The sequence below is a fragment of the Dipodomys merriami genome, unplaced genomic scaffold (assembly GCF_024711535.1).
Source record: "Dipodomys merriami isolate MVZ:Mamm:240054 unplaced genomic scaffold, mDipMer1.0.p SCAF_29, whole genome shotgun sequence".
NCBI classification, from domain to species: domain Eukaryota; kingdom Metazoa; phylum Chordata; class Mammalia; order Rodentia; family Heteromyidae; genus Dipodomys; species Dipodomys merriami.
In genome coordinates, this window is record NW_027204381.1 from 13,347,994 (window position 1) to 13,374,512 (window position 26,519).

The window sequence follows — 26,519 nt, forward strand, 5'->3', positions numbered from 1 at the left end:
CAACAAATATCACAGAAAAATGGAGGATCATTATGAAAATAGAGGATTATTATGAAACACCAGAAGCTAATAAATTGGAAAACCTAGAAGAAAGGGACAGATTTCTGGATGTGTTATAAGGCATGCAGCTAAACCTCATGATATGTTATAGAAAATTTATACAATGTAACATGAATTCTTTTGTCTTACAAGAGAAGAATGCAAACAAGATATGAAGCATAGTGAAAAAGGTAGAAAAATCTATTAAATGTACTGATTACCTTACTCATGTAAATGTAACTCCTCTGTACAGCATCTTTATCATAAAAAATATATTATAAAAAGTCGATTAAAGAGAAAGTGTGATACACTGCAGGAGATTCCCCTGGAGACATGGTTTAGCTAATTTTTAAAAAACAATTGTAGACTGTTGTTTGATAGGAACTTTGACAGACAGGTTGATTGAAAGGTGTAATTTAGCTAACAAAAGTATGTCTGTGCATGCTTCAAATGGGCCACAGTGTGAAGAGGTTGCTGTAGGGCAATGCTCTTTTTTCAGTATGTGTGTCCTGGGAGGAGGCAGGGCTTGCTACTTGAACTCCTGGTGTTTAGATCTTGGTGCATCTGTCTGGCCCAAAGAACTTTATCATCATTGTTATCTATCAGCACTTTTTATGTTTCCTTTGTTTTAAGTTTAGTGCAGTTACACGGGCTTGAACTCAGGGCTAGATGCCCTTCCTTCCTTCCTTTCTTCCTTCCTTCCTTCCTTCTTTCCTTTCTTCCTTTCTCTTTTTCTTTCTTCCTTTCTTTTTGCTCTCCACTTGAGCCACAGTTTCACTTCTGGCTTTTTGCTTGTTAACTAGAGGTCTCATGCACATTGCTGACTCCTAGGAAGGTCTCTAACGTTCATCCTCAGATCTCAGCTTCCTGAGTAGCTAGGAATCCAGGCCTGAGCCATGGTTACCAGGATTTTATCAGCACTTTTCTGGCACCCAAGAGAGATTTTAATGTCTTGAGGCATTTCTTCCATGGGAATGAGTCTTGTGGGTGGATCCATGGGTGAATCAATGGCTCTGGTCTTGTTGTCCTGGCAACCAGAGACCAAGTACTTGCCACCTTTCTCCAGTGTGTTTGGAGTTGGTTGAGGTATGATAGTGAGTCATTACTGGAGTCTCTTCTAATTCCTCCTGCTTTAGGCTGCTGCTGTGTGTGGGCTGAAGGCCAGGCTGGTCAAGGGTCAGTGGACGGCTTTAGGGCTGTATTCACATGAGAAGTTTCCCTCCTTTGGAAATCTGGAGGCACTGTTGCCTAACCAGTTTCAGAACCTGCGGGTCAATAGGTTCCAATGGACGGCATAGGCTCCTCACTCAGTGCACCTAGGGGAAAGAAATGTTCAATCCTAGGGATGTCCCTCAAATGCATTGGAGAGTGGGGGATACATTGAGGTCTGCATGGACAGGTACCTGTCATTCTGCCTCCCATACCCCACCTAGCAATAAACCGTCCTGTTAGAGAAGGCAGCCGTGGAAATCCAGTAATCTACCTGACTTGGGCTCAGTGCTCTCAGTCTTACCTGGCAGCAAACCACAAGGAGGCATTCCAGAGGCCAAACAATCGACAGAGCCTGGGCTCTGAGCGTTTGGACCCAAGGTCAACCACAGCTCACACTGTCCATAGTCCAGCTTCCTTCTGCTTAAACTTCTCAGATGGTCCATGTTCAACCCACTCCTTTCCCACAACCACCTCTTGTATCTCTGTTCTATCTAGCTAGACACAGGCAGGCTCCTTGCACTGCAATTATTCCTTATTTCCAGGTCCCTAGAATAGCTCAGTCTCAGACAAGTACTCTCCATCTCATGGCATCTGGCTATAGCACTTTGGGATTCCAAGAATGACAAAATGTCTTCCCTCTCCAATGCTAGCCTGTCACTGTCACTTCAAATTTCCCAACAACTCCCCCCTCCCACCCCCCGGTTCTAATGCTTGTGGGAACTGTGGGTTCTTTTGTGGCTAGGACTGCCAGTCTGATATCATCAGGGCTGTTTGGCTCACCTGGCGGTTGTGGCTTGAGCTCTCTCCCTTCCTTCTCTTTAGTCAGGATTAGATCTGAGGACTAATTCTTACTTTTTCTTGTTAGCCTGTTTCTCCATGTTTTCTAGCACCCCATCATCCGGTTCCTGATTCTGGATGTTCTTCCCCTCTGTTTTCTCCTCTGAATATAGTCTTCCTTTCTTACTGATCATTCTTGTTCAGTTACAAGCTTCTCGGCTGCCATCTTGTGGTGGACTTAGGAAACTACCTTTTAAGTTGTCTCCCTTTCCCCCCATATATCTTTTATTGTTAAGAATACTGTACAGAAGGCTTCATCCCAGAGACACAGGGATGGTTTAACATACGTAAGTCAATAAATGTAATCCAACATATCAACAGAGCCAAGGTCAAGAATCACATGATTATCGCTACAGATGCAGAAAAGGCCTTTGACAAAATTCAACATTCATTCATGCTAAAAGCTCTGGAGAAAATAGGAATAGAAGGAACATTTCTAAAAACAATAAAAGCCATTTATGACAGACCAATAGCCAATATTATACTTAATGGGGAAAAGCTGCAACCAATTCTCCTAAAATCAGGAACAAGGCAAGGATGCCCACTGTCTCCACTCCTCTTCAATATAGTCCTAGAACCCTTAGCCAGGGCAATAAGGCAAGAAAAAGACATTAAAGGGATCCGCATAGGAAAAGAAGAAGTTAAACTATCCCTTTTTGCAGACGACATGATACTATACCTCCACGATCCCAAAAACTCCATCCCCAAACTCTTAGAAATCATAAATCACTTTGGCAAAATAGCAGGATACAAAATAAACCCACAAAAATCAGTTGCCTTCCTATACACTGATAATGTACAGGAAGAGAGGGAAATAAAGGGAGCAACCCCATTCACAATAACCTCCCGAAAAATAAAATATTTAGGAATTAACCTAACCAAAGATGTAAAAGAACTATTTAATGAGAACTATAAAAAGTTAAAGAAAGAAATTGCAGAAGACACTAGGAAATGGAAAGACCTCCCATGCTCCTGGATAGGCCGACTTAATATAGTAAAGATGGTAATACTTCCAAAACTAATATACAAATTCAACGCAATTCCTATTAAAATCCCAATGACGTACATCACTGAAATACAGAAAACAGTCCAAAAATTCATATGGAACAACAAAAGACCTAGAATAGCCAAAACAATTCTAGGGGATAAAGACAATATGGGAGGGCTATCCATGCCAAACTTCAAACTCTACTACAGAGCTATAATAACAAAGACAGCATGGTACTGGCACAAAAACAGACCCGAAGACCAATGGAACAGAATAGAAGATCCAGAAATAAACCCACAGGCCTACAGCCAGCTGATATTCAACAAAGGAGCCAAAGACATACAATGGAAGAAACACAGCCTCTTCAACCGCTGGTGCTGGGAAAACTGGGCAGCCACATGCAGAAAACTAAAAGTGGACCCCAGCCTATCACCATGCACCAACATCAACTCAAAATGGATTAAAGACCTTAACATTAAACCTGAATCTCTGAAACTACTGCAGGACAGAGTAGGAGAGACACTTGAACTAATAGGCACAGGAAGGAACTTCCTGAACAGAGTCCCAGGGTCACAACAAATTGGAGAGAGACTTGACAAATGGGACTACCTTAAAATAAAAAGCTTCTGCACAGATAAAACTATCGCAACCAAGCTAGAAAGACAACCAACTAATTGGGAAAAAATATTTACCAGCAATATATCAGACAAGGGGTTAACATCCTGTATATACAGGGAACTCAAGAAACTAATCCTTCCCAAACCCAACACACCAATTACTAAATGGGCAAGGGAACTAAAGAGGGACTTCTCAAATGAAGAAATAAAAATGGCAAAGAAACACATGAGGAAATGTTCATCATCCCTGGTGGTGAAGGAAATGCAAATAAAGACAACCCTGAGATACCACCTTACCCCAGTCAGAATGGCCCACATCCACAAATCAGCCAACGACAAATGCTGGAGGGGATGTGGAGAACGAGGAACGCTATTACACTGCTGGTGGGAATGTACACTCATACAACCACTTTGGAAAGCAGTCTGGAGGGTCCTTAGAAAGCTAAAGATTGACCTCCCTTACGACCCAGTCATACCACTTCTAGGCATCTACCCTGAACAACAGGAACCAATATACAAGGACACGTGCACCTCCATGTTTATTGCAGCACTGTTCGCAATAGCTAGGATATGGAAACAACCTAGATGCCCCACCACAGATGAATGGATCCAAAAATTGTGGTATTTATACACAATGGAATATTATGCAGCCATTAGAAATGACAAAATAATGGCATTTGCAGGGAAATGGATGGAGCTAGAAGGAATCATGTTGAGCGAGGTAAGCCAAGAACGAAGAGACAAACAGTACATGGTCTCCCTGATAAGTGGATGATGAATCCAAAATGTTAGGTGATATGACAAAACTAACAGGACTTAAGAAACAAAGAACTCCCACTCATCTGGTTGAACCACTACTAAATATCCCCATGCTGCTGATCACATATATGGTATATAACATATGAGCACCGTTATATATTACAGACTGTGATAGACAATTTGCTCCAGGAAAGTTAGAATGAACTTGTGACTTTAAATGAGCATCATTATTCCACAATACTGTGAATTTCTGGAAATTAAGTAATCACTTAATCACGATCAAAAAAAAAAAAAAAGAACCTTGGGGAAGGGAGGGAGGGAGGGGATGGTAGGGGGAAACAATGGAGGGGGTAACAATGTTCAAGAGGAAGTGGAAGTGTACTCATTACCTCACTCATGTAACTGTAACCCTCTGTATAGTATCTCTACAAAAAAAAAATTAAAAAAAAAAAAAAGAATACTGTACAGAGAGTTGTCACAGTTACATGAGCAAGATAATGAGTACATTTCCTATTGAGCATTGTTGCCTCCTTCTTTGTTTTCCCCCTACCATCCCTTCCTTCCCACCTCCACAACAACCCCCTGCACCCGCCCCCCACCAAAGTTGCAAAGTTCATTTTCAACAATGTTTTGTACATCTCATTGTTACGATGGGTCAACCTGTATCCTTATTTAAGCACTTTGTTTTTTCTCTTCCCCTCTCCAACTTAGAGAAGTGTATATACAAGATGCAGGGCACTGATGTCAAATACAGAGAAAACAGGGTTATACCATGGGAGAGGAACATACAAAACAACAAAAACATCCCATGGTACATTATAACTACATTAGAAACAATAGTAAGAAAGAAAAAGAAATTTGTGTCCCTATCTTGGGGTTCATTTTGCTTAACATCATTTTATATGGTCATATATACATAGCTTTTGGCCTTTTCTGCTTGTCCTACACATGTATTAGTTATTGCAAATAGGGAAGCCATGGGACCTATGTTTCTTTGGGCTTGGCTTACTTCACTTAATATAATTTTTTCCAAGTCTTTCAATTTCCTAACAAATGGAGCAATGTCATTCTTTCTGATGGAGACATAGAATTTCATTGTGTATATATACCACATTTTCTTGATCCATTCATCTACTGAGGGGCATATGGGTTGGTTCCATATCTTAGCTATGGTAAATAATGCTACCATAAACATAGGTGTGCTGGCAGCCTTAGTATGGCCTTGTTTGTGATCGTTTGGATAAATGCCCAAAAGTGGGATTACTGTGCCATAGGGGAGCTCTATGTGGAGTCTTTTGAGGAACCTCCATACTGCTTTCCAGAGTGGTTGAATAAGTTTACTCTCCTGCCAACAATGCAGTAGGGTTCCCTTCTGGCCACAACCCCACTCCAGCATCTGTTGTTAGTAGAGTTCTTGATTATACCATTCTAGCTTGATTTGCATTTCTTTTATGGCTAGAGAGGTTGAGCATTTCTTCATGTGTGTCATCCTTCTTTCCTCTTCATAAAAGTTTCTCTTTAAGTCTTTAGCCCAGTTATTTATTGGGCAGTTGTTTCTTTGAGGATTTGTTGTTGGGGGATTTATTTTTTTGACTTCCAGGTATATTTTAGATATGAGACATAGTGAAGATCTTCTCCCAATCCGTGGGCTTTCTATTGATCTTGCTAGCTATGTCCTTTGCCATGCAGAAGCTCTGCAGCATCATGCAATCCCATTTGTCCCACCTTTCATTGATTTGTTGTGTTTCTGGGTCTCTTAAGAAAATTTTTGGCCTGTGCCAAGGAGACCTAGGGTTTCTCCTATTCTGTCCTGTTATGTTTTCAGGGTGTCTGCTTTGACTCCGAGGTCTTTGATCTATTTGGAGCTGATTCTGGTGCAGGGTGATATGTAAGGATCTAGCTTTAGTTTTCTACAAGTAGTTAACTAATTTTTCCAGCACCATTTACTGAAGAGGCTGTCTTTCTTCCATTCTATTTTTTAGCTCCCTTATTGAAGATTAGATGGCTATAGGTCTGTGGGTTCATTTCTGGGTTTTCAATTCTATTCCATTGGTCCTGGGGTCTGTTCTTGTGCCAGTACCAAGCTGTTTTGATTACTATGGCTTTGTAGTAGAGTTTGAAATTTGGTATTGCTATTCCTCCAGCACTGTTCTTTCTGTTGAGGATGGTTTTTGCTATTCGGGGTCTTTTATTGCTCCATATGAATTTTTGGATTGCTATCATTCTAGAAATTCTCCACAGTCTCTCCTACTTCATAGATTTTCATTCTCCACTGACCATGATCACCATCAGCACATGCCCCTGCTCCATTTCTTCTGGTGTGGATACATATGCAAGTAGAAGATGATGTTAAGTGAAATGAACCCCAAGATAGTGACACCGTGGTTTTTTTCTTTCTTGCTATTGTTTTTTTTTTTACATATTTAAAATGTACTATGTGATTTTTCTGTTTCTCTGATATGTTCTTCCCCCATGGTATAACCCCTGTTTTCACTGTATTTTCTTCTAGTGTCCTGCATCTTGTGTATACATTTTTCTAATTTGGGGAGGAGAATAGAAATAACAAAATGCTTAAATAGGGATACAGGTTGACCCATTGTAACAATGAGATATACAAGACACTATGCTGAAAAAAAACTTTACAACTTGGGGGGATGGGGAGGGAGGAGTTGGGGAAATGGGGAGGGAAGGGATGGTAGGGGAAAAACAAAGAAGGAGGTAACAGTGCTCGATAAGAAGTGTACTTATTACCTTATTCATGTAGCTGAAACCCTTCTGTACAGTATTTTTTACAATAAAAAAAATACAAGTAGAAATCTCTTCTCTTAATTCAGTTTTCTCTCCCATCCCCCACCTGCCAGAAAAGAGGACAATGAGCCTAACTCTACCCAAACTTCCAGTCTGGCCTAGTTCACCAATATCTGACACATGCTACATTCACTGGTCACTTCTCTACCAATCTCTGACTTGGCCCTCCAGTAGCATTAACACAATCCAGCACTGTTCCCTTATTGTTTTTTTTTTTTTTTTTAATCTCTTGGCATGTGGGACACCCTGCTTTCTGACATTTCTTCTTTCTTCAACTTCTAGCCAACAGCTTCTTCCTCCTTTTGTATTTGCTGTGCTAGGGCTTGTATTTACTGGTGATCTCATCTAAGCTATTACTCTCTTTCCAAGTCCTAAACTGCTATCTTTATCTCAGAGTCTTTTCTGAACATCAGTTTGTACCTCTTGCTACATGACAGCTCCTCTTGTACTTCTCATACATTTCTCAAACTCAACAAGCCCAAGCCCAATTCTTGATATTCCCTTATAAAACTCCTCTTCACCTATCCTTCCTTATGTCAGGTAATGGCAACTCTGATTCTCACAGTTTCTTAGGACCAAAACGTTGGAGTTGTCATTATTTTTCTCACCCCTCAAACACTGCATGAACCTCAGCAATCCTCATGTCTTTGCTTTCTAAATATGAAGATCAAAACTTCACAACAACTCCATTGCTGTCCTACTTGAGTGAGCCAACAATGCTATTATTCGGATCTTGGATGTCTTCCAAAGGTTTAGTCCTCTGCATGATGACCTAGGTGGTGGAACCTTTAAGGGGTGGGGCCCAGAGGGGATCTTCCTCCCAGACCTTGGCCTCATTTTTATTTTTGTCAATCATGGGGCCTGAACTCTGGACCTGGGCACTGTCACTGAGCTAGTACTCTACCACTTGAACCACAGAACCATTTCTGGCTTTTTCTGCTTATGTGGTGTTGAGGAATTGAATGCAGGGCTTTGTGCATGCAAAGCAAGCACTTTATCACTGAACCACCTTCCTGGCCTCTTCATTTTTTTAAACTTCCTGGCCATGAGGTAGTGCTGTTCCATTGCCTACTCCCTGCCATATGCTCCCTCACATGTTCAAACCAACCAGTCCATCTGATCTTGGACTAGAACTTCCAACGCTCTGAACAAAAATAACCTTTGTGTCTTATTTATATCATATAACAAGCTTACTTTAAGGAAAATAGAAAATAGTTTATTCTGAGTCAAATATGAGTGATCATGGTCCTGAACCATGAATTCAAGTTACTCTGAATGACATGTTTTACTGTGGAAGAGGATTGTAGAAACCTCTTTATAGTCATGAATCAACAATGTTTTTGTAAACAAAATACATCAGATAGGTTCAGCAATGTAGACAAATCTCCACAGATCTAGTCCTGCATAATTCTGAGAGTTGTATCTAGAAGTCAGGAGGATGTTAATTTTGATGCAGAAGTTGATTGTAAATGGCTACTCAAAGGGACTGAAGCTATCCCAAGGTAATTTTGGCTTTTTTTTTTTTTTTTTTGCCAGTTGTGGGGCCTGAACTCTGGGCCTGGGAGCTGTCCCTCAGCTCTTCAGCTCAAGGCTAGCACTCTACCACTTGAGCCACAGCGCCACTTCTGGTTTTTTTCTTTTTGCTTATGTGGTGCTGAGGAATCGAACCCGGGCCTCAAGCATGCAAGGCAAGCGCTCTACCACTGATCCACCTTCCCAGCCCAATTTTGGCATTTTTTTAAGTGTAACATTCCATTTCTCCACAATCATCATCTTCTAGTCAGCCAACATCAAGCAGGGTGAGGGCTGTCACAGCTAGATGTGGCTCTGCAGAGAACATGAATTTGGTCAACAAGTTGTGTATCTCAAGTATGAATTTCTGTAACACAGAGCCAGTGTGAACCTTCTAAGTCAGAATCAAACCAGGTGCTGGTGGGTCACACCTCTCATTCTAGCTACTCAAGAAGTTGAATCTGAGGATCAAGTTTCAAAGTGTTAACATGCCCTCTAACTCAGGTCCTCAGCCCCAGTTCAACACCAGTTGAACTAGACAGGCCTAACTGCAACTGGCCTTCAGCCCTGGCCATTCCTTCCACTTTACTTCCTGAAGCCAGTTTTGTCCCTAACCCCTAGCTGTCTTAGGGGAATGCTGCTTAACTGTAATTGTTATAGTCAAAAAAATCCTGCCCCTGCTATGTGCCATCTTTAGAGTTCAGCTGCACATGCACACAGAAGACTTCCTGTACTTCTCATCCCGACTGTGACTATAAATTTAACCCTGAACCAAGGATAAGCACCATTTCTCCTTCTTCTGTGGGGAAGGTGGCCTTGTCAGCCTCGAATGGCAATAAAACTTCTATGACTGTGTTCGTGTGGTCTTCTGGGATGGGTGCTTTCATTGGTGCTGTGACTCTGATTAAGGCTCTCCCTGTGAGTCTGCTCTTCCCCCTGGGAATTCAAGCTGCCCCAGGACCTTGTGCTGGTCTCAGGCCCACCCAGAGGACCTCTGAGGTAACCTTCTTCCAACTGAGCACTCTTTGTACATCCACCAGTGACAGATTTTCTCCTCTCCCGGGTGAGCTGGGGGCTCAGAGACCATTTACTGTAAAGTGACTGGGCCATGACAGGGAGAAAACTTGGTGCCAAGTTCCAAGATCTACCACAGGGGCCTATGCCCCTGGGCCATAGGTCAAGGGACACAGCAATTGTGGGTGACTACCCCTCTTGCTGCCTGTTCCCTCCCTATTAGCTGAGTAGAACACTGTTGGGCATGCCTGTGGTAGCTCTAGTGTCAGCTCTGTTGGTTGCTCACCATAGGTGGGGCACAGTCTAAAATTCTTTAGGAAACCAGCTAAAATCACTCAAGTTTGAGCCCGATCTTAATCCTCATAAACGTATACACTTACGCAATCAAATTTGGCCCCAATATTCACTGGACAATAATTCCATGTGGCCCCTTCATGGGGCACTGGACCCCCAATATTTTATGGGACTTCCATAATTTCTGTGAGCACTTGGACAAATGGAGAAAGTTGTCTACATACAGGTCCCTCCCCTCTTTCTTCCTCCCCCCCTTCTCTCTCTGCCTTTCTGCTTGTGCCCTTGAAAAGCTGAGATATAGGGTTCCCCCTCCTCCCTTCCCCCCAGGTTCCCTCTCAAGGGTAGCTGTCCTGGCTTAAATTTCTCTTGGATAAGATTAATTACAACAACTTTCTTTGTCTTAACAAGCTGACAGCCTTGCTTTGCTCTGGGCTCCTTCACTATAAATCGCTCCGATTTCTTATAGTTCTTGTCATCTGACAGACCACTGAAGCCGATTACTTGTTGTTACCTTTTGCTTCTTTTTATGTCCAGCAAAGTTCAGTTTTCATTTCCACCACACTGGACCTCCATCACCGACCGCCCCAGACCTTGTTGGGCACCTGTGCCTCACATCCCAGCATGTCACTGTGATAGCTTCTGTACTCCTTGGTCATTCTAGGTCAGCTGTCCTCCCCTTCTCTCTACAGGTCCTGGAGATTAACACCCACCTAAAAAAAGACAAAGGAACATGGTGGGTTTTTCTATAATTCCCACTTCCAACAAAGCTTACTCTTTCTCTATTCCTCTAGGTGTTCAAAGGTTAATTTTCTTGTACTTGTTATCAATATTTGTTTAAGTATGAGATTCTGTTGAATTCTTCCTGGCTAAATCTTAAATTTTGTCTTATATATATATATATATATTTTTTTTTTTTTTGGGGGTCCGGTCGTGGGGTCTGAACTTTGGGCCTGGGTGCTGTCCCTCAGCTCTTCAGCTCATGGCTAGCACTCTACCACTTGAGCCACAGCGCCACTTCCGACTTTTTTCTTTTTGCTTATGTGGTGCTGAGGAATCGAACCCAGGGCCTCAGGCATGCAAGGCAAGCGCTCTACCACTGAGCCATCTTCCCAGCCCCTTGTCTTGTATTTTGTATATTGCTTGTTTTTCTAGCATTGACCACATGGTGGATAATAAAAAGTTGGATTTAACAGGCATCATTTTGGCAATGTGGTAGATAAAGGGGAGGGGATGTGGACAATAGATTACTGGACCTTGCCAGACCTATGCCATGAGCTCAGGAGACTCTTTGAACTCAAGCTTCCTGTGACCCTGCCCCCTGACCATGAGTCTGTTTAGCCATTATGCAGCTCAGCCACCATTTTGTGCCATGCTTCATGTTTCCTGATTCCTCAGGTCACCATGGCATCCTTCTTCAGCTCTCCATTAAAGTTGATCTGGTTTGTTAGGATTGTTTTTCTGCTCTTTCTTTACTATCCTCCTAACTCAGTTTCCTAACAGTACTAAGTTTATTTGAGGAAAAAGTATTCAAATCAATTATTCAAAAGTCAATGTGTCTTGCTAACAAAGATGTTTAATAATATTCTGTTTTTGGCTATGTAGGTCTTGGTAATCTGTGAAAATTTTATTTGTTGGTAAAAATGTTTGTTTTTAAGTTTTTGCTTTTCTAACACTAACCATGTGGTTCCATCATGTTGGGCAAAATAATGTCATTTTGTTGCTGGAATTCCAGAAAACGTACACAGCTGATTTTCTTTTTCTTCAAAAATCTAAGCATACCTTAAAACTTGTGTACAAGTGTATAGGTATGTGTGTACATGTATAAACATGTTCAAAGTAATCTCATTGTAATACATTAAAACTGTCATGTAAAAATTGCTTTTTGACTACAATTGTAACTAATGTAAACCTTGTGTTAATTATCAAGTGTGCTACTTGTTTAAAGATGTTTATCAATAAAAACTGTAATATGCTCCAAAGTCTAGCAAACTGCTCTGTCCCTGTCCACTGTGGGTGGAGTCACAATTGCCTTAAGGCAATTCTAAAATCACCTGACTCCAAAGGCCAAAGGAAAAAGAGGGTAGTTTTAAACTGAAACTGCAAAGATACTCATCAGATTTGGGTACAAACAAATATGTCTAAAAGTTAATTCAAAACACAAATTAAGGAAAAACCAGTAAGGAAATGTAAAAAAGGAGCAAAGTTAATTTAACAAAAAGGCCTTAGGAAAGGAATTGAGGAAACAAAAAAAGTGGTTTCCTTTGGATAAGAAAGAATTTAAAAAGTAAAAATTGTTTTACAAACCCCAAACGCTTTTAGTATGTAGCAGATGGTATGAATATGTCTTAAAAGATAGAGCTATGAGTAACGTTGGTATGTAATTAGTTGGCTAGGCTTTCTTGGAACACCTTGCCATTTCCTGCCTGACTTCCCCTGTACTGGGTGTTCTTTCTGCTTGGGCAGTCTTTCCTTGGGTAGCAGCATGCGTGGCTAACTCCCACCCTGTCCAGATCTTCACTCAAGGGGGAACTTTTTGCAGGGGCAAACTCTCTGCATGCCCTTCCCACAGAACCTCCAATCCTTCTCTTACCAATGTTTTTTTTTCTCATTAGAGTTTATGATTTATTTATTTATTTTTTGGGTCCGGTTGTGGGGCCTGAACTCTGGACCTGGGCGCTATCCCTCAGCTCTTCAGCTCAAGGTTAGCGCTCTACCACTTGAGCCACAGCACCACTTCTGGCTTTTTTCTTTTTGCTTATGTGGTGCTGGGGAATCGAACCCAGTGCCTCAGGCATGCAAGGCAAGCGCTCTACCACTGAGCCACTTTCCCAGCCCTCCGTCAGCACTTTTTGCTCATTATTTTTCCAAGTAGGGTCTTGCATTTTGCACAGGCTGGCTTGAACATCCTTTTGTTTTGTGGAGGGTGGGGGAGAGCACCTATACTGGGGCTTGATCTCTGGATTTTGTACTCTGTCCTGGCTTTTCCTCATTTTAGCACTTGAGCCATACCTCCAATTCCAGCTTTTTGCAGGTTAGTTGGAGACATGAGATAGGATTTGTCTGCCTGGGCTGGCTCTGAATCTCCATTCTCAGATCTCAGCCTCTTGAGTAGCTAGGATTATAGGTGTGAATCATTAGTGCTTGATATACCCAGCACTTTAAATTTATTGAGATTGGGATCTCATGAACTTTTTACTAGGTACTAGGGCTGGCTTTCAACCAAGACTCCAGAGTTCCAAGTAGCTAGGATTATAGGTGTAATCCACTGCCTCTGGTCATGGAAATGTGTGTGTGTGTGTGTGTGTGTGTGTGTGTGTGTATGCTAGTCTTGAGGCTTGAACTCAGGACCTGGGTGCTGTTCCTGAGTTTGTTTGTTTATTTATTTATTTATTTTTGCCAGTCCTGGGGCTTGAACTTGGGGCCTGGGCTCTGTCCCTGAGCCTCTTTTTTCTCTACCACTTGAACCACAGTGCCATTTCTGGCCTTTTCTGTTTATATGGTATGGAGGAATCAAATCCAGGGCTTCATACATGCTAGGGAAGCACTCTACCACTAAGCTACATTCCCTGCCTTGTTCCTGAGATTTTTGCTCAAGATAGCACTCTACCACGTTGAGCCACATCTCTACTCCAAGTTTTTTAGTGGTTATTTGGAGATAAGAGTCTCACAGACTTCCTGCCCGAGCTGGCTTCAAATCACAATCTTCAGATCTCAGCCTCCTGAGTAACTAGAATTACTGGTGTGAGCTCCTAGCACTCAGCCTGTTAGGGTAATTCTAGAAACTTTGATGTTAAAAACAAACAAATAATTTGCTTCTCTAGAATTTAAGCAAACTCTGAATTGTCTTTCAGGAGTTAGTTGGTTTTTGATTGCTAGACAGAATAGATTTTACCCAAATAATTCATGATGTCTCAAAAATTATGAGGATTTTATCTAGACCATTTTTCTTTCCCAGGAACTGGCATTTGAACTCAATTTCTTGGGCTTTCCCAGCTGGATCTCCTAGCTGGAGCATTACCACTTGAGCCAGACCTCAAGCCAGGCATTTTGTAAATTATTTTGCAGATGGAGTCTTTAGGATTTTCTTTTTTTTTTTTTTTTTTTGTCGGTCGTGGGGCTTGAACTCTGGGCCTGGGCGCTGTCCCTCAGCTCTTCAGCTCAAGGCGAGCGCTCTACCACTTGAGCTACAGCGCCACTTCCAGTTTTCTGGTGGTTTATTGGAGATAGGAGTCTCACGGTCTCTCCTGCCCGGGCTGGCTTTGAACCGCGATCCTCAGATCTCAGCCTCCTGAGTAGCTAGGATTACAGGCGTGAGCCACCAGCGCCCGGCTAGTCTTTAGGATTTTCTTGCCTAGACTAGCCTCAAATCTTGGTCCTCTGGATTATCGTCTTCTAAGTAGCTTATTACGATCACATGTGTGAACCACAGAAACCCAGCTTATCTGCACCTTTTCGAAATAAAAAGTTGAAACTACTGGGAGTCAGGGCCAGAATAAGACTAGAGGAAACCAAGGACAGAATATTTTGGTCCACCAGCCACCTCGGGCTACTATCGTTAGAAGCACACCGAACTATAAATTAAGTCTGCAAAGAACAAACTTTTAGCAAGAGTAGTTCTTCAAATAATTGTTTTCTTTGAAATGTAAATTGTTTTAAAAGGTTTTCTTGTTTGCTCCTGAATGTGGCAGGTGCCTTTAACACATGCTTCCTTATGTAGCAGGACGGGGAGGGGGAGAGTTTATCCAAACAGTATGCTAGGAGTGGAGGACACAGGCTTAATATTTCTGCACCTGTCTGCCTTTCACGTGCAGGAAAAGATCTTCCAAAACTTGGAGTGTCTCTCAGCAAGTCAGGAGGAGTCTTACCCGTGGGGATCTGACAAATCTCTGGAAGGCTGGAACCAGCAGGAAACCTGCTCCAGGCGAGCCGCACCCTGCCACAGTCAACTCCACCGAGTCTGCCCCTCCTTCCCCCGCCCCAGGTCTCCCTAGGTCACGGCCCCGCCCCTATTCTCCCGAGGCCCCTCGGCTTGAGGGCGGGGTCCCGACTACAACCAATGAGCGCCAGAGGACCCTGCGGGGCCGCGGCACGGTTGCCTGGGCGACCGGCGCGCGGCCCCGCCCACCACTCCGAGGCTCCCGCGCGCGGTTCAGCGCAGACTGGAAGCGTGGAACCTGGGTCTTCTGCGTGCAAGCAACGCGCGATGACCACGTGGAGCCTCCGGCGGAGGCCCAGCCGCACACTCGGACTCCTGCTGCTGGTCATCTTGAGCTTTCTGGTGCTCCGCAGGTGAGAGCCCCTCCCACAGCCTCCGTGTCTCTTGCACACACCCCAGCACCTTTCGTTTCCACCGCGCCAACCCCGAACTCCCTCGGGTGATAGTCCCAGCCTCTTCTTTCTTAGAGCTTACCAACATCCAAGAGTCCTTCTGCACCTCCAGGCACTTTGACCGTCCCCGGAGATCTAGGACTCTCGGTGACACACCAAGCAGGTGTCGCCCCCAGAGTCTCTAGGCATCTGTACAATGAACTTCGTATTCAACGTACCTGTGATGCCAAGCTCCGCTGCAGATCGACACTTTCAGTGTTCTGGGGAGGTTGGCAGAACTGGCATCACATTCCTCTCAGATGCCCCCATCACTGCCCTCTGCCTAACCCCTTTCTAATATTCACCAGGGCCCCCACATTTCCTCCGGAGCCTGCCAAGAAGTTTCCAGTTATGGCGCAATATTAATGTAGCCTAGCACAGTCATAAAGTCGTTGCCCATGGTTGTCCTAGATCCTAGGCCCTGATTTGGTTACACCAGACTAGTATTGGGAAACTTTTCGTTTTACCTCTTTTCACATCACCAGTTTACTCCTCGCTCCCACCCCACTTTTGAACAAATAGTTGATGGCGAGAGGTGGGGTTCATTGATGGAATGCTTTTACCTATGGTCAGTGTAAAAGTTATCTGGGTGCTCAACTCCTGGATTTTTCTAAGCTGTGTCTATTTATAGGAGTTTACAGCCCTGACTATCTTTCAGGTGGATTCCTGGCACTTTGCATATTCAAAACGTCTGTTGTTGCTGGGGAGCAGACCAGCAACATGGCATGGTTTGGCCCTGGAATTGCTGAGCTGAGGCTGAGCCATGGGAACTGGTGGCAGAGACACCACTGCAGCATTGTCTTTGACTTCTTTCTTTTTTTCTACCCATTACTTCACCTTTCTGGACTTTGACTGGAAGACAGAGATTTTTTTTTTTTAATGGAGATAACAGCTTAAAAATTTGAGCTTTTTTTTTTTTCCCCACATGAGCACATTTAGAAACTGCACCTTTTCCTGACTTACATGACTTGTTTCTGAGATAATGAGAATGCCATAATATTTTTGGGAGGAGAAAATGGATCTTTTCTCAATCTGGGGTGTAGAAGGAGCCAGTTGTTTCAAGACTTTTCTTTCTTTCTTTCTTCTTTTTTTTTTTTTTTGTCGGTCATGGGACTTGAACTCTGGGCCTGGACGCTGTCCCTCAGCTCTTTAGCTCAAGGCTAACACTCTATCACTTGAGCCACAGCACCGGTTTTCTGGTGGTTTATTGGAGATAAGCTCCTACTTGGGCTGGCTTTGACCCTTGATCCTCAGATCTCAGCCTTCTGAGTAGCTAGGATTATAGGCGTGAGCCACCGCATCTGGCTGATTTTTCTCTTCTTAAAGGTGATCTCTAGCCTCTTCTTATTTGGAAGACAAGTTCTGGCTCTTGTAGGATCCCCAGCTTCCCAAGAGGTGTAAGGCTGATGTAACCCCCGGAAGAAGCACTCAGATCTGAGACAGCAGGAACATATTGCAACAGCAGGGTGTTCAGGAGACCTCCAGGTAGCCTACTGTTTGCTTATTCTTGATCAGGGGTGTAGCTGTTCATGTGCTGGTCCCAAACAAGTCACCCTGAGGGACAGCATTGAGGAGTTGAGACTAGTCAGGTAGCACGCCTTCCAAGGCCCAAGGAAAAGGTACAAAGAAGAGGCTGTTTGTTGTTGTCTGTCAGGTCAAAGATGGGGTGGTAGGCTAGGCTGGGAAGAAACCTGCCTTCTGAGTGGTGAGTTAACTATGTCTCCACCCAAATGGATTGTCCATAGTAGGAGTCACAGTAGGGCCTCTGGAGTGGCCTAGGCATAGCAACAGGGGATTAATATCTGCAACTCAAACCTGGGAATTCATTTGAACTGCTTAAGAAAGTTGAGGTTTCTGCTACCCCTTATGGCTAGAGAATCAAGCTCAAGGCCATCTCTTAGGATCTTCAGAATATACATCTTTGTTATCTTGTGATTGTATCATCCTAATAACTTCTGTCTGATTGTAAGTTGCTCTAATAGTTGGGGTAATTGGCAGGAACAGAGTCTTCATCTCCTTCATGACTTACCTTGTTTACCCCAGCCTTGACTGGGTCATTACATGAGTGGGAGTAGGGGCCTCTCCCAGCTGCTGTTGGGGAATGTTGGTGTGGCCAGTGGAATATAGGTCATGAGGAACTGGCTCCTCAGCTCACAGCTTTGCCAAGCCTGGCTGTGAGAACCTGCCTTTCTCCTGGACCCCAGAAGGTAGGGATTTGGAGGGCACCTAGGGTGGGGGAGGGAGGGCATCTGTTTGGCCTCAGCATTTTTTTCCTTTTCTTTTGTTAACTTTTCCTTTGTTTGATTTATAGTCAGGTATTTGGTTACATCACATCTAAGAAATATGAGGGCTAGATTGATTTCTGGGGAGGATTTTAGCCTTAGGCTTTTTAGACTGAATAAGTGCTTTTTTTTTTTTTAAGTACCTCTATGAAATATAATTATGATATCGAAGTGTACATACTAGTTATGTCTTCACCTGGGAAACCAGCACTATAAATGAAGATAGTGAAAATATACATCAGCTTCTCCAGATTTCTCCCTCCATTCTACCCTGATCCCCAGGCTCCAAATAACCACTGATTTGTTGCTTTCTGCCACCAGTTGTTGGTTTCCATTCTACAGAGTTTTATGGAAATGTGACCCAAAATGTGTACTCTTTCATTTGGCTTCTTTCACTTAGCACATTATTTTGAGATCCATGCATTTTAGCCAGTTGCCTGGCATCTTCTTTCCTCTTACTGCTCCATGAACACAAGAATGCCTGCTTGATATGATCACAACATGGTTCCCACGGTGATTTTTTTCTTAATAAAAATGCATCACCGAGCAATACTTCAATCTCCTCTACATGTCTTATGTTTGAAATTTTAGCTGGCAAAGGAAAAAGAAAGAGAGAAAAAGAGAGAGAGAGAAGGACGCAGGGAGGTAGGGAAGGAAGGAGGGAGGAAGGGGAGGGTAGGAGGGGGAGGGGAGAGAGACAGAGTGACAGGGAGGGGGGCAGGCCTCCAGAAGGCAGCCAGCATCACACTCATTTCCTCTCAGTTCCATGCCATACAGATCCCAAGTTCTTTTTGAACAAAGAAAAGGGAAACCAATCAACTCCTTCTCCTTGTTAAAGGTGGATAACTTAGGTAGGTCACTTACCTTGATCTAAATCATAGCCTGTCTAACAAAGGTATGTGGATAAACTGTCTCTCCTACTGAGCTTTTGTGAGGTTGTGGATTTTATAAGCTTTGCCTAGGACTCTAGGACTCTACTGTGCTAGAGGCCTGACTCATAGTTTCTGGAATGTTCAAACTCTGAATGCTGTCTCTTTCATCTTCTAGTGCTGTATTCGGTATCTGGGAACTGTCAAGCATAGCAGCCAGAGCAATGGCTCAGATGGGATGTCTGATCTATTTTGTGCAGGGAAAGTGTTAGCTTTGGCAGTTTCTCAGGGCCATGCTAGCCAATCATGAAGGAAATGAGCATTGTCTTGAAGCATTGATATTATTGGTGAGTTTATTTATTTAAGGGACTGGGATACCCAGAAAACTGAGAGTAAAGTAGTCCATAGTCTTGACAGCAGATATATCGGAAAGGTTGGCCAAAGACTTGTTCTCACATCAGATCAAAGAAGTAGTAAGTGAAATAAAATCACTTAAGTGTTTCCCCCCTCCGACCCCCCACGTTTTTGGTACAATCCTAAGGCTTGAACTCAGGGTCTGGGCTTTGTCCTTGAGCCTTTTTTGCTCAAGGCTAGTGCTGTATCACTTGAGCACAGTTCCATTTCCCGCATTTTGGTTGTTAATTGGAGATGAGAGTCTCATAGATTTTTCTGTCCTGTCTGTCTGAACCATGATCCTCAGATCTCAGCCTCCTTTGTAGCTAGGATTACGGGTGTGAGCTACTGGCACCTGGCTTAAAAGCACTAAGTTTTTCATGAAATGTTAAAAGTTACATTATGTTTTCTTGGATGCTCGTCTGGAGAAGCATTGAAGAGATGATGGAGTATGGAAAGAGTTCAAAGCATTTTGTACCTGAAAAGAACTCTAGAACCCAGGAGCTCCTTTTTACCTTTCCATCCTTCCATCTGATCTTGGAAATGTTCCATAGGTCTAAATGGAATGACATCATGGGACAGGAAACAATACAAAATGGGGTGTGTGTGTGTGTGTGTGTGTGTGTGTGTGTGTGTGTGTGTGTGTGTGTGTGTGTGAAATGGAATGACATCATGGGACAGGAAACAATACAAAATGGGGTGTGTGTGTGTGTGTGTGTGTGTGTGTGTGTGTGTGTGTGTGTGTGTGTGTGTGTGTGTGTGTGTGTGTGTGTGTGTGTGTGTGTGTGTGTGTGTGTGTGTGTGTGTGTGTGTGTGTGTGTGTGTGTGGTCCTGAGGCAGGGCTTGGGAGCTGTCCTTGAGCTTTGTTTGGCTTAAAACTAGCACTTTTCCACTTGAGCCACAGCTCCAGCTTTTGTGTGTGTGTGTGTTTAGTAGAGATAAGAGGCTCATGGCCTTTCTGGCTCGGGCTGGCTTTGAACTGCAATCCTCAAATCTCAGACTCCTGAGTAGCTAGGATTACAGATGTGAGCCACTGGTTCCTGGCTCTGTTAAATATTAAAAAAAAAATGGGACTTATTAATAAAGGTATATAAGAAAAAAGCTAGTTCTTATGAGACCCAAGAATCTATATATCCCTATACACAGTAAACAGAATTTCCTTCTGTAGACCATGGAGCCGACCTCAGCATAACCTTTATGCTGACTCAACAGAAATGGAATATGCTATTTTGGAAATACCTTATCAAGATTAAAGTGAATATCTCTTATGGTCAGCAGTTCTGACAGAAATATATCCAACAGACATTCACTACAGCTCTGTTTAGTAGGCAAAAGATTGCAAACAATCAATGCTCATCAATAGAGGGCTGTTTAAATAAATTATGTGTCTAATGGACAAATGCATATGGCTATCTTCTTATATCTGCACATGATATCTTTAAAAGAAACCATTATCTGGTGGCAGGGAAGGAAGAGGGGGCTTAGGTGGAAGAGATGGCAGGTTGGGAGGTCTGGATTTCAGAGTCATTTCTAGGTATGAAATATTCCAAGATGAGAGGGTGGCTATTAAGAGCAGAGCCCCTTGGAGTTATCAGAGTTTTAACTTATCCCTAGGTTGAGATACAATAATATATTGATTTATGAGATTATTAATGGAAAATTTCCCAAGAGTGAAGTACACCATCTCGGGACACCCCTGTAGTTTTCATTGTCCTGTGGTGGATTCTTTTTTTTTTTTTTTTGGTTGGTTTGTGAGGCTTGAACTCTGGGCCTGGGCTCTGTTCCTTAGCTCTTCAGCTCAAGGCTAGCGCTCTACCACTTGAGCCACAGCACTACTTCTGGCTTTTTCTGCTTATGTGGTGCTGAGGAATCGAACCCAGGGCCTCAGGCACACGAGGCAAGCGCTCTACCACTGAGCCACCTTCCCAGCCCTGTGGTGGATTCTTAATGAAGAAATGTTGTTATCTCACTATTAAATCTCAAGGTGTTGGTCTAGTACAGACTTCTTCCTGTATATTTTTCCTACAGTATCTAGGAAATGTTGCCCTTTGTCAGGTAGGCAGCCATTTGACCTGATTCTTGGAGCCTGGTGTTAGGCCTGTTCTTGGCTGGCAAGCTTCTCAGATGTGCTATGCTTGCAGTGATGTCTTGGGCCTTTGTCTCTGTAGAATTCATGTGCTTGCTTTGGGAATGGAAAGTCCAAGTCCCAGCAAGCAAGAGTCTAAAACACTAGGAGTATGCAGGAAGCTAGTCTGGACACAGCACTGGGTTCTGTTTCTCTGGGCAGCAAGTTCTTGGGACCCAATGATTGGTCCAAGAGTCAGTATTTGGAAGTAGAGGCCTGAGCCAAAGAATAAATCACTTCTGTAAGCCTTCCACCTCCTCTGCTGAGGATAGAGAGAGCAGGGCTGCAGATGGGTGGGATGGAGATGCCCCAAATAGTTAGGATAAAGAAACAGGAAATAGGACTTCATGGGAACCTATAGGCAAATCAGAATCTGGAGATCAGTGAATAGAAATTTACATTTACAACCTAAGTGAGGACATTTATACATGTGGTGAGGCCTTTGGGGGTGGGGTTAATAGACCTGTCATCTAAAATTATGGTCTTTATCCATATGGGATGAATGAAGTCAGTTGACATGTTAGTTAATTTGTCCTGGACCCAGAATCAGTTGAATCTCTGCCTTAGGAAGCTCCAGTAAGGATCACAATCTACCTGGAAATTGAACTTGTAAGCTGTCATCTCAGGGGACCAAGTATGTGTTATGTCTAGTACTCATAGAGTCAACCATTGAGACCAGTAATTGCAGACTGGTATTCAACTTGCCATTACCTGTGGCCTGCTTCAGATGGCACAGTGGTTGCCTGGCCTCTACTGCAGGTCATGAAACTTCCATTGGAGTCTGGGAAGACAGTGTGGTGAAAGGATGCCTGGAGGAGAAGATTGTGGTCTAAGTAAAGCCATGGAATCCATCAAGAGTTGGCAGAATCTTCAGCTGCCACAGGAGAGCCCTGTAGCAGGCAAGAGGCATTTCAAGACTGTCCTGCTTAGCACACCTCATTCAAGGAGCTTGTTCAAATAGGGAACTATATCTGGGCTCTTCCTGTCCCAGTCATACTACAGGACCCTCTTTAAAACTCATCCAAAGAGAAAGAAGTATCCCTTTTCATTCCAACATGCCCACCTGACACTTCTTATCATGCCCAGGGACATCTTGCCTTCTTCATCCTGCCCTGTACCCTTTGTCCTCAAGATCCATCTCATTGCGAAGGTGGGGAGGGAAGGGATGGTAGGAGAAAAACAAAGGAGGGGATAATAAAGGAGGAGATAACAATGCTCGATAGGAAATGGACTCATGACCTTACCCATGTAATGGTTACCCCTTGTACAGTATCTTTACAATAAAAAAATATATAAAAGGATCCATCTCAGTGATCAGTAATAAAGTGTCAGAAGGCTTCACACACTGCCTGGCATAGCCTGATGAAAATTCCTCAGCCTAGGGTGTAATAATTCTCAGAGATTCTTTCATGTCCTCAGCTTCATGCTTTCATTGCACAGCCTATATGAATGATAATGCTTTGTTTGTACTTGCTGAAAGGAAACTGGTGGGGCTGGGGCATAGAAGACTTTTACCATGCGAGGCCCTATCAGAAATCAGGACACACAATGTCTTTTTCTAGGAATCTCTCCTAGATGATGAACATGGCCATCCCCCTTTCCAGTGGAGGTATAGCGTATGGCTGAGTGGAGCCTGCCTGAGCAGAGACCACAAGGCTGGACAAGGCCTGTTACTCATTTTCTTAACCAGCTGAGAAGCAACAGAAACCTCACAAATGAATGCCAGTATAGGCTTCAGCTCCACAGAATACAGGTGTCCCTGGTTTTCTCCTAAAAAATGTTAATCACAAGTGTGCTGATCATTAAGAACCAGCAAAAACACCTTGGCTTCCTCTGGGATTGGGTAGTTCTTTAGTGACAAGCCTAACTTTGAAGTCCCTTTGACTTTTAAACCATGCAGTTGGTATTTCCTTTATTTTATTATTACTGAGTGAACTACTCTGGAAATGATGGGAGTTAATATGAGACTCATTAGTATTAATAATTATGATTAGGGTTAATAATCATTGGCATGATGCTTTGTGGTTTGGAACAGGAAGCTTTAACTTGAATCATCTAATACTCAGTGTTTATCATTCTTCCTTTCTACTAAATTCATCCTATTTTTTTTTTTTTTTGGGTTGGTCCTGGGCCTGAACTCTGGGCCTAGACGCTGTCCCTCAGCTCTTCAGCTCAAAGCCAGTGCTCTACCACTTGAGCCACAGCACCATTTGGACTTTTTTCTGCTTATGTGGTGCTGAGGAATCGAACCCAGGGCCTCATTCATGCAAGGCAATCACTCTACCACTGAGCCACCTTCCCAGCCCCTAAATTCATTCTTTTAATTGAAGTATCATCTGTAACCTAGCAGAAAATTTCCAGAAAGGAAGCTGTTAAATTCTCCAGATTTTGGAATTTGATAACAGCAATTTTTATTTGGTTGCTTTATTTGCAATATTTATTTCTTGCCTCTTGAGAAGCACTAAGATGTGTGTGTGTGTGTGTGTGTGTGTGTGTGTGTGTGTGTGTGTGTGTGTGTGTGTGTGTGTGTGTGTGTGTGTATACTGGTGTGCTGTTACTGGGTCTTGAACTCAAGACCTCACCCTTTTGATTGACTTTTGCACTAAAGGCTAATACTCTATCACTTGAGCAGTAGCTCTACTTCTGGCTTTTTGCTGTCTAATTGTAGTAAGAGTCTCTGGGCTATATCTGTCCAGGCTGGCTTTGAACCTATATGCTCAAATCTTAGCCTCTTGAATAGCTAGGTTTATAGCTGTGAGACATTAGTGCCTGGAAAGAAATATTTTTATATCTAGAAAATAGGAGGGCACAGAGGAACGAGGAAAGAAAGACTGTATTTCCTTAGAGTAAGAGACTAAATGTCTATATATTAAGGGAGAGAATATAGATTGGTTCTTTTTTGTGCTTATACTAGGGTTTGAACTTGGGGCCTCAGGCTCTTGTTGATCTTTTTTTTTTTGTCGGTCATGGGGTCTGAACTCTAGGCCTGGGCGCTGTCCCTGAACTCTTCAGCTCAATGCCAGCACTCTACCACTTGAGCCACAGCGCCACTTCCAAGTTTTTCTGCTTATGTGGTGCTGAGGAATTGAACCCAGGGCCTCATGCATGCAAGGCAAGCACTCTACCACTGAGCCACCTTCCCAGCCCCAATCTTTTTATACTCATGGCTGACATTCTACCACTTGAGTCATACCACCAGTTCCAGCTTTTTGTTGGTTAATTGGAGATAAGAGTGTCTTGGGTCTGTCTGTCTCTTGAGCATTTAGAATTCCAGGTGTAAGCCACTAGTGCCTGGGTGGTTCTTCTTCACCTTTAACATAGGATGCAGATGTTGAATGAGTAGGGCTCCAGAGTTTATATATTTCTAACAAACTGTGTGGATGAAAATACTCTGCACTCTGTAGACTGCACTTGGAGAAGTCATCCTAGACTGGTCACTATAGTTCATTGTTGGCAGAGCTTCCATACTGTCAAAGTATCTTGCTTTCTTATCTGTCTTTCTATCTATTTGCTGGTCCTGGGGCTTGAACTCTGGGCCTGGGTACTGTCCCTGAATTTCTTTTGCTCAAGGCAAGCACTCTACCACTTTAGTTACAGCTCCATTTCTGGATTTTTTTCTGAGTGGTTTATTGGAGATAAAGAGTCTCATACACCAGGGGCTTGTGGCTCACACCTGTAATCCTAGCTACTGAGGAGGCTGAGATCTGAGGATCACGGTTCAAAGCCAAGCTGGGCAGGAAAGTCCATGAGGCTCTTATCTCTAATAAACCACTCAGAAAACTGCAAGTGGCACGGTGGCTCAAGTGGTAGATCACTAGCCTTGAGCTGAAGAGCTGAGGGACAGCTCCCAGGCCCAGAGTTCAAGCCCCACGACTGACCAAAAAAAAAAAAAAAAAAAAAAGAGTCTCATGGACTTTCTTGCCCTGGCTGGCTTCTCAGCCTCTTGAATAGCTACGATTACAGGTATGAACCACTGGTGCCTTGTTTACTAGTGAATTTAATTAATTATTTTGTGCCAGTCCTGGGGCTCGAACTCAAGGACTGAGCACTGTCCCTGAACTTTTTCACTCATGGCTTATATTCTACCACTTGAGTCACAGCTCTACTTCTTTTTGGTGGTTAATTGGAGATAAGAGTCTCATGGACTTTCCTGTCCTGACTAGCTTCAAGCCATGATCCTTGAGCTCAGCATCCTGAGTGAGTAGCTGGTGCCTGACTTTCACTTTTTATTTTTGTTTGAAACAGGTTCTCTATGTGTAGCTCAGGGTGACCTTGAACTAGTGATTCTCCAGAGCAGGGGTATACCACTTTATCTAGCCAAAATGCCTTTTTTTCTTGTTGTTGGTTGTGGTGTTTGAACTCAGGACTTATGCACCATCCTTGAGCTCTTTTTCTCAAGGCTAGCACTCTACTACTTTGAACCACAGCTCCACTTCTTGTTTTTGAGTGGTTAATTAGAGATAAGAGTCTCATGGGGACTTTTCTGCCTGGGCTGGCTTTAAACCTTGATCCTCAGATCTCAGCTTCCTGAGTAGTGAGGATTATAGGTCTGAGGAAATGGCACCCAGCTTTGGAATACATTTTTTTTTTTTTTTTTTTTTTGCCAGTCCTGGGGCTTGAACTCTGGGCCTGGTTCCTGAGCTTCTTCTGCTCAAGGCTAGCATTCTACTACTGGAGCCACAGCGCCAGTTCTAGCCTTTTGTGTGTATGTGGTACTGGGGAATCGAACGCAGGGCTTCATACCTGTGAGGCAAGCACTCTACCACCAAGCCACATTCCCAGCCCTGGAAAACCATTTTTAAGAAAAAAAAAATCTGTCCCTGCAATTTGTGCTTATATTAGCCTGAGGCAAGCCTAGCAGGAACCTGAGTGGGGACTCAGGGGAGGGCGTAAGGTGAGCCTGTTGAGGGCCTCAGGCATGGAGGGCAGACAGAAAGGCAGAGTGTGTTCCTTGGAGGAAATAAGGTTGACATAAAAGGAGTGATCCTTTCTGATGTGGGCAGCTTCAAACAGTCAGGAGTTCATAATCAAAGGGAAGAGCCTGCGGAAAAGAAAAGGAACAGTTAAAGGAAGATCCAGATAGGTGCCGGGTGGTTACCCCAGCATGTGATCTGAGTAACCTAGAGCTCCACCTACTAGGACAGTAGTTGGCAGGGTTTCAACTTTGTGGGTCATGTAGTCTCTATTGCATCTACCTAACTGTACCCCAAAGCAGCTGTATGTAGACAGCAGATATGGCAATGTGCCAGTTAGAGTCTTTGTAAATGCTAGTGGAGGCGTGACTCAAACTGCAAAAGGCCCTGAGTTCAAGCCCTTGTATCAGCATACACACCAAAATACTAAAGTGTGAAGTTGTGATTTTTTGTTTCCCAATACCTCTTTTAATTCTTTTGACTTAAGCAG

General features: G+C 43.3%; 1 protein-coding gene and 1 long non-coding RNA gene across 3 annotated transcripts in view; one reads left to right on the plus strand and one right to left on the minus strand.

The window, feature by feature from the left end:
• Positions 1 to 33: 33 nt before the first annotated feature.
• On the minus strand, positions 34 to 15,027 carry LOC138838768 (uncharacterized). Its single transcript, XR_011375744.1, has 3 exons — positions 14,946 to 15,027; positions 10,592 to 10,790; positions 34 to 1,355 (listed from the first exon to the last, which is right to left on the minus strand). It is a non-coding gene; the product is annotated as an uncharacterized lncRNA (long non-coding RNA).
• Positions 15,028 to 15,252: 225 nt separating this feature from the next.
• The window catches only part of Glb1l2 (galactosidase beta 1 like 2), a 59,269-nt gene continuing 48,002 nt past the window's right edge, over positions 15,253 to 26,519 (plus strand). For both annotated transcript variants that reach the window (XM_070038381.1, XM_070038382.1), the window contains exon 1: positions 15,253 to 15,369. In XM_070038381.1, the coding sequence (XP_069894482.1) occupies positions 15,284 to 15,369 (86 nt within the window). In that variant the 5' untranslated portion in view covers positions 15,253 to 15,283. The remainder of the gene's footprint in view (positions 15,370 to 26,519) is intronic.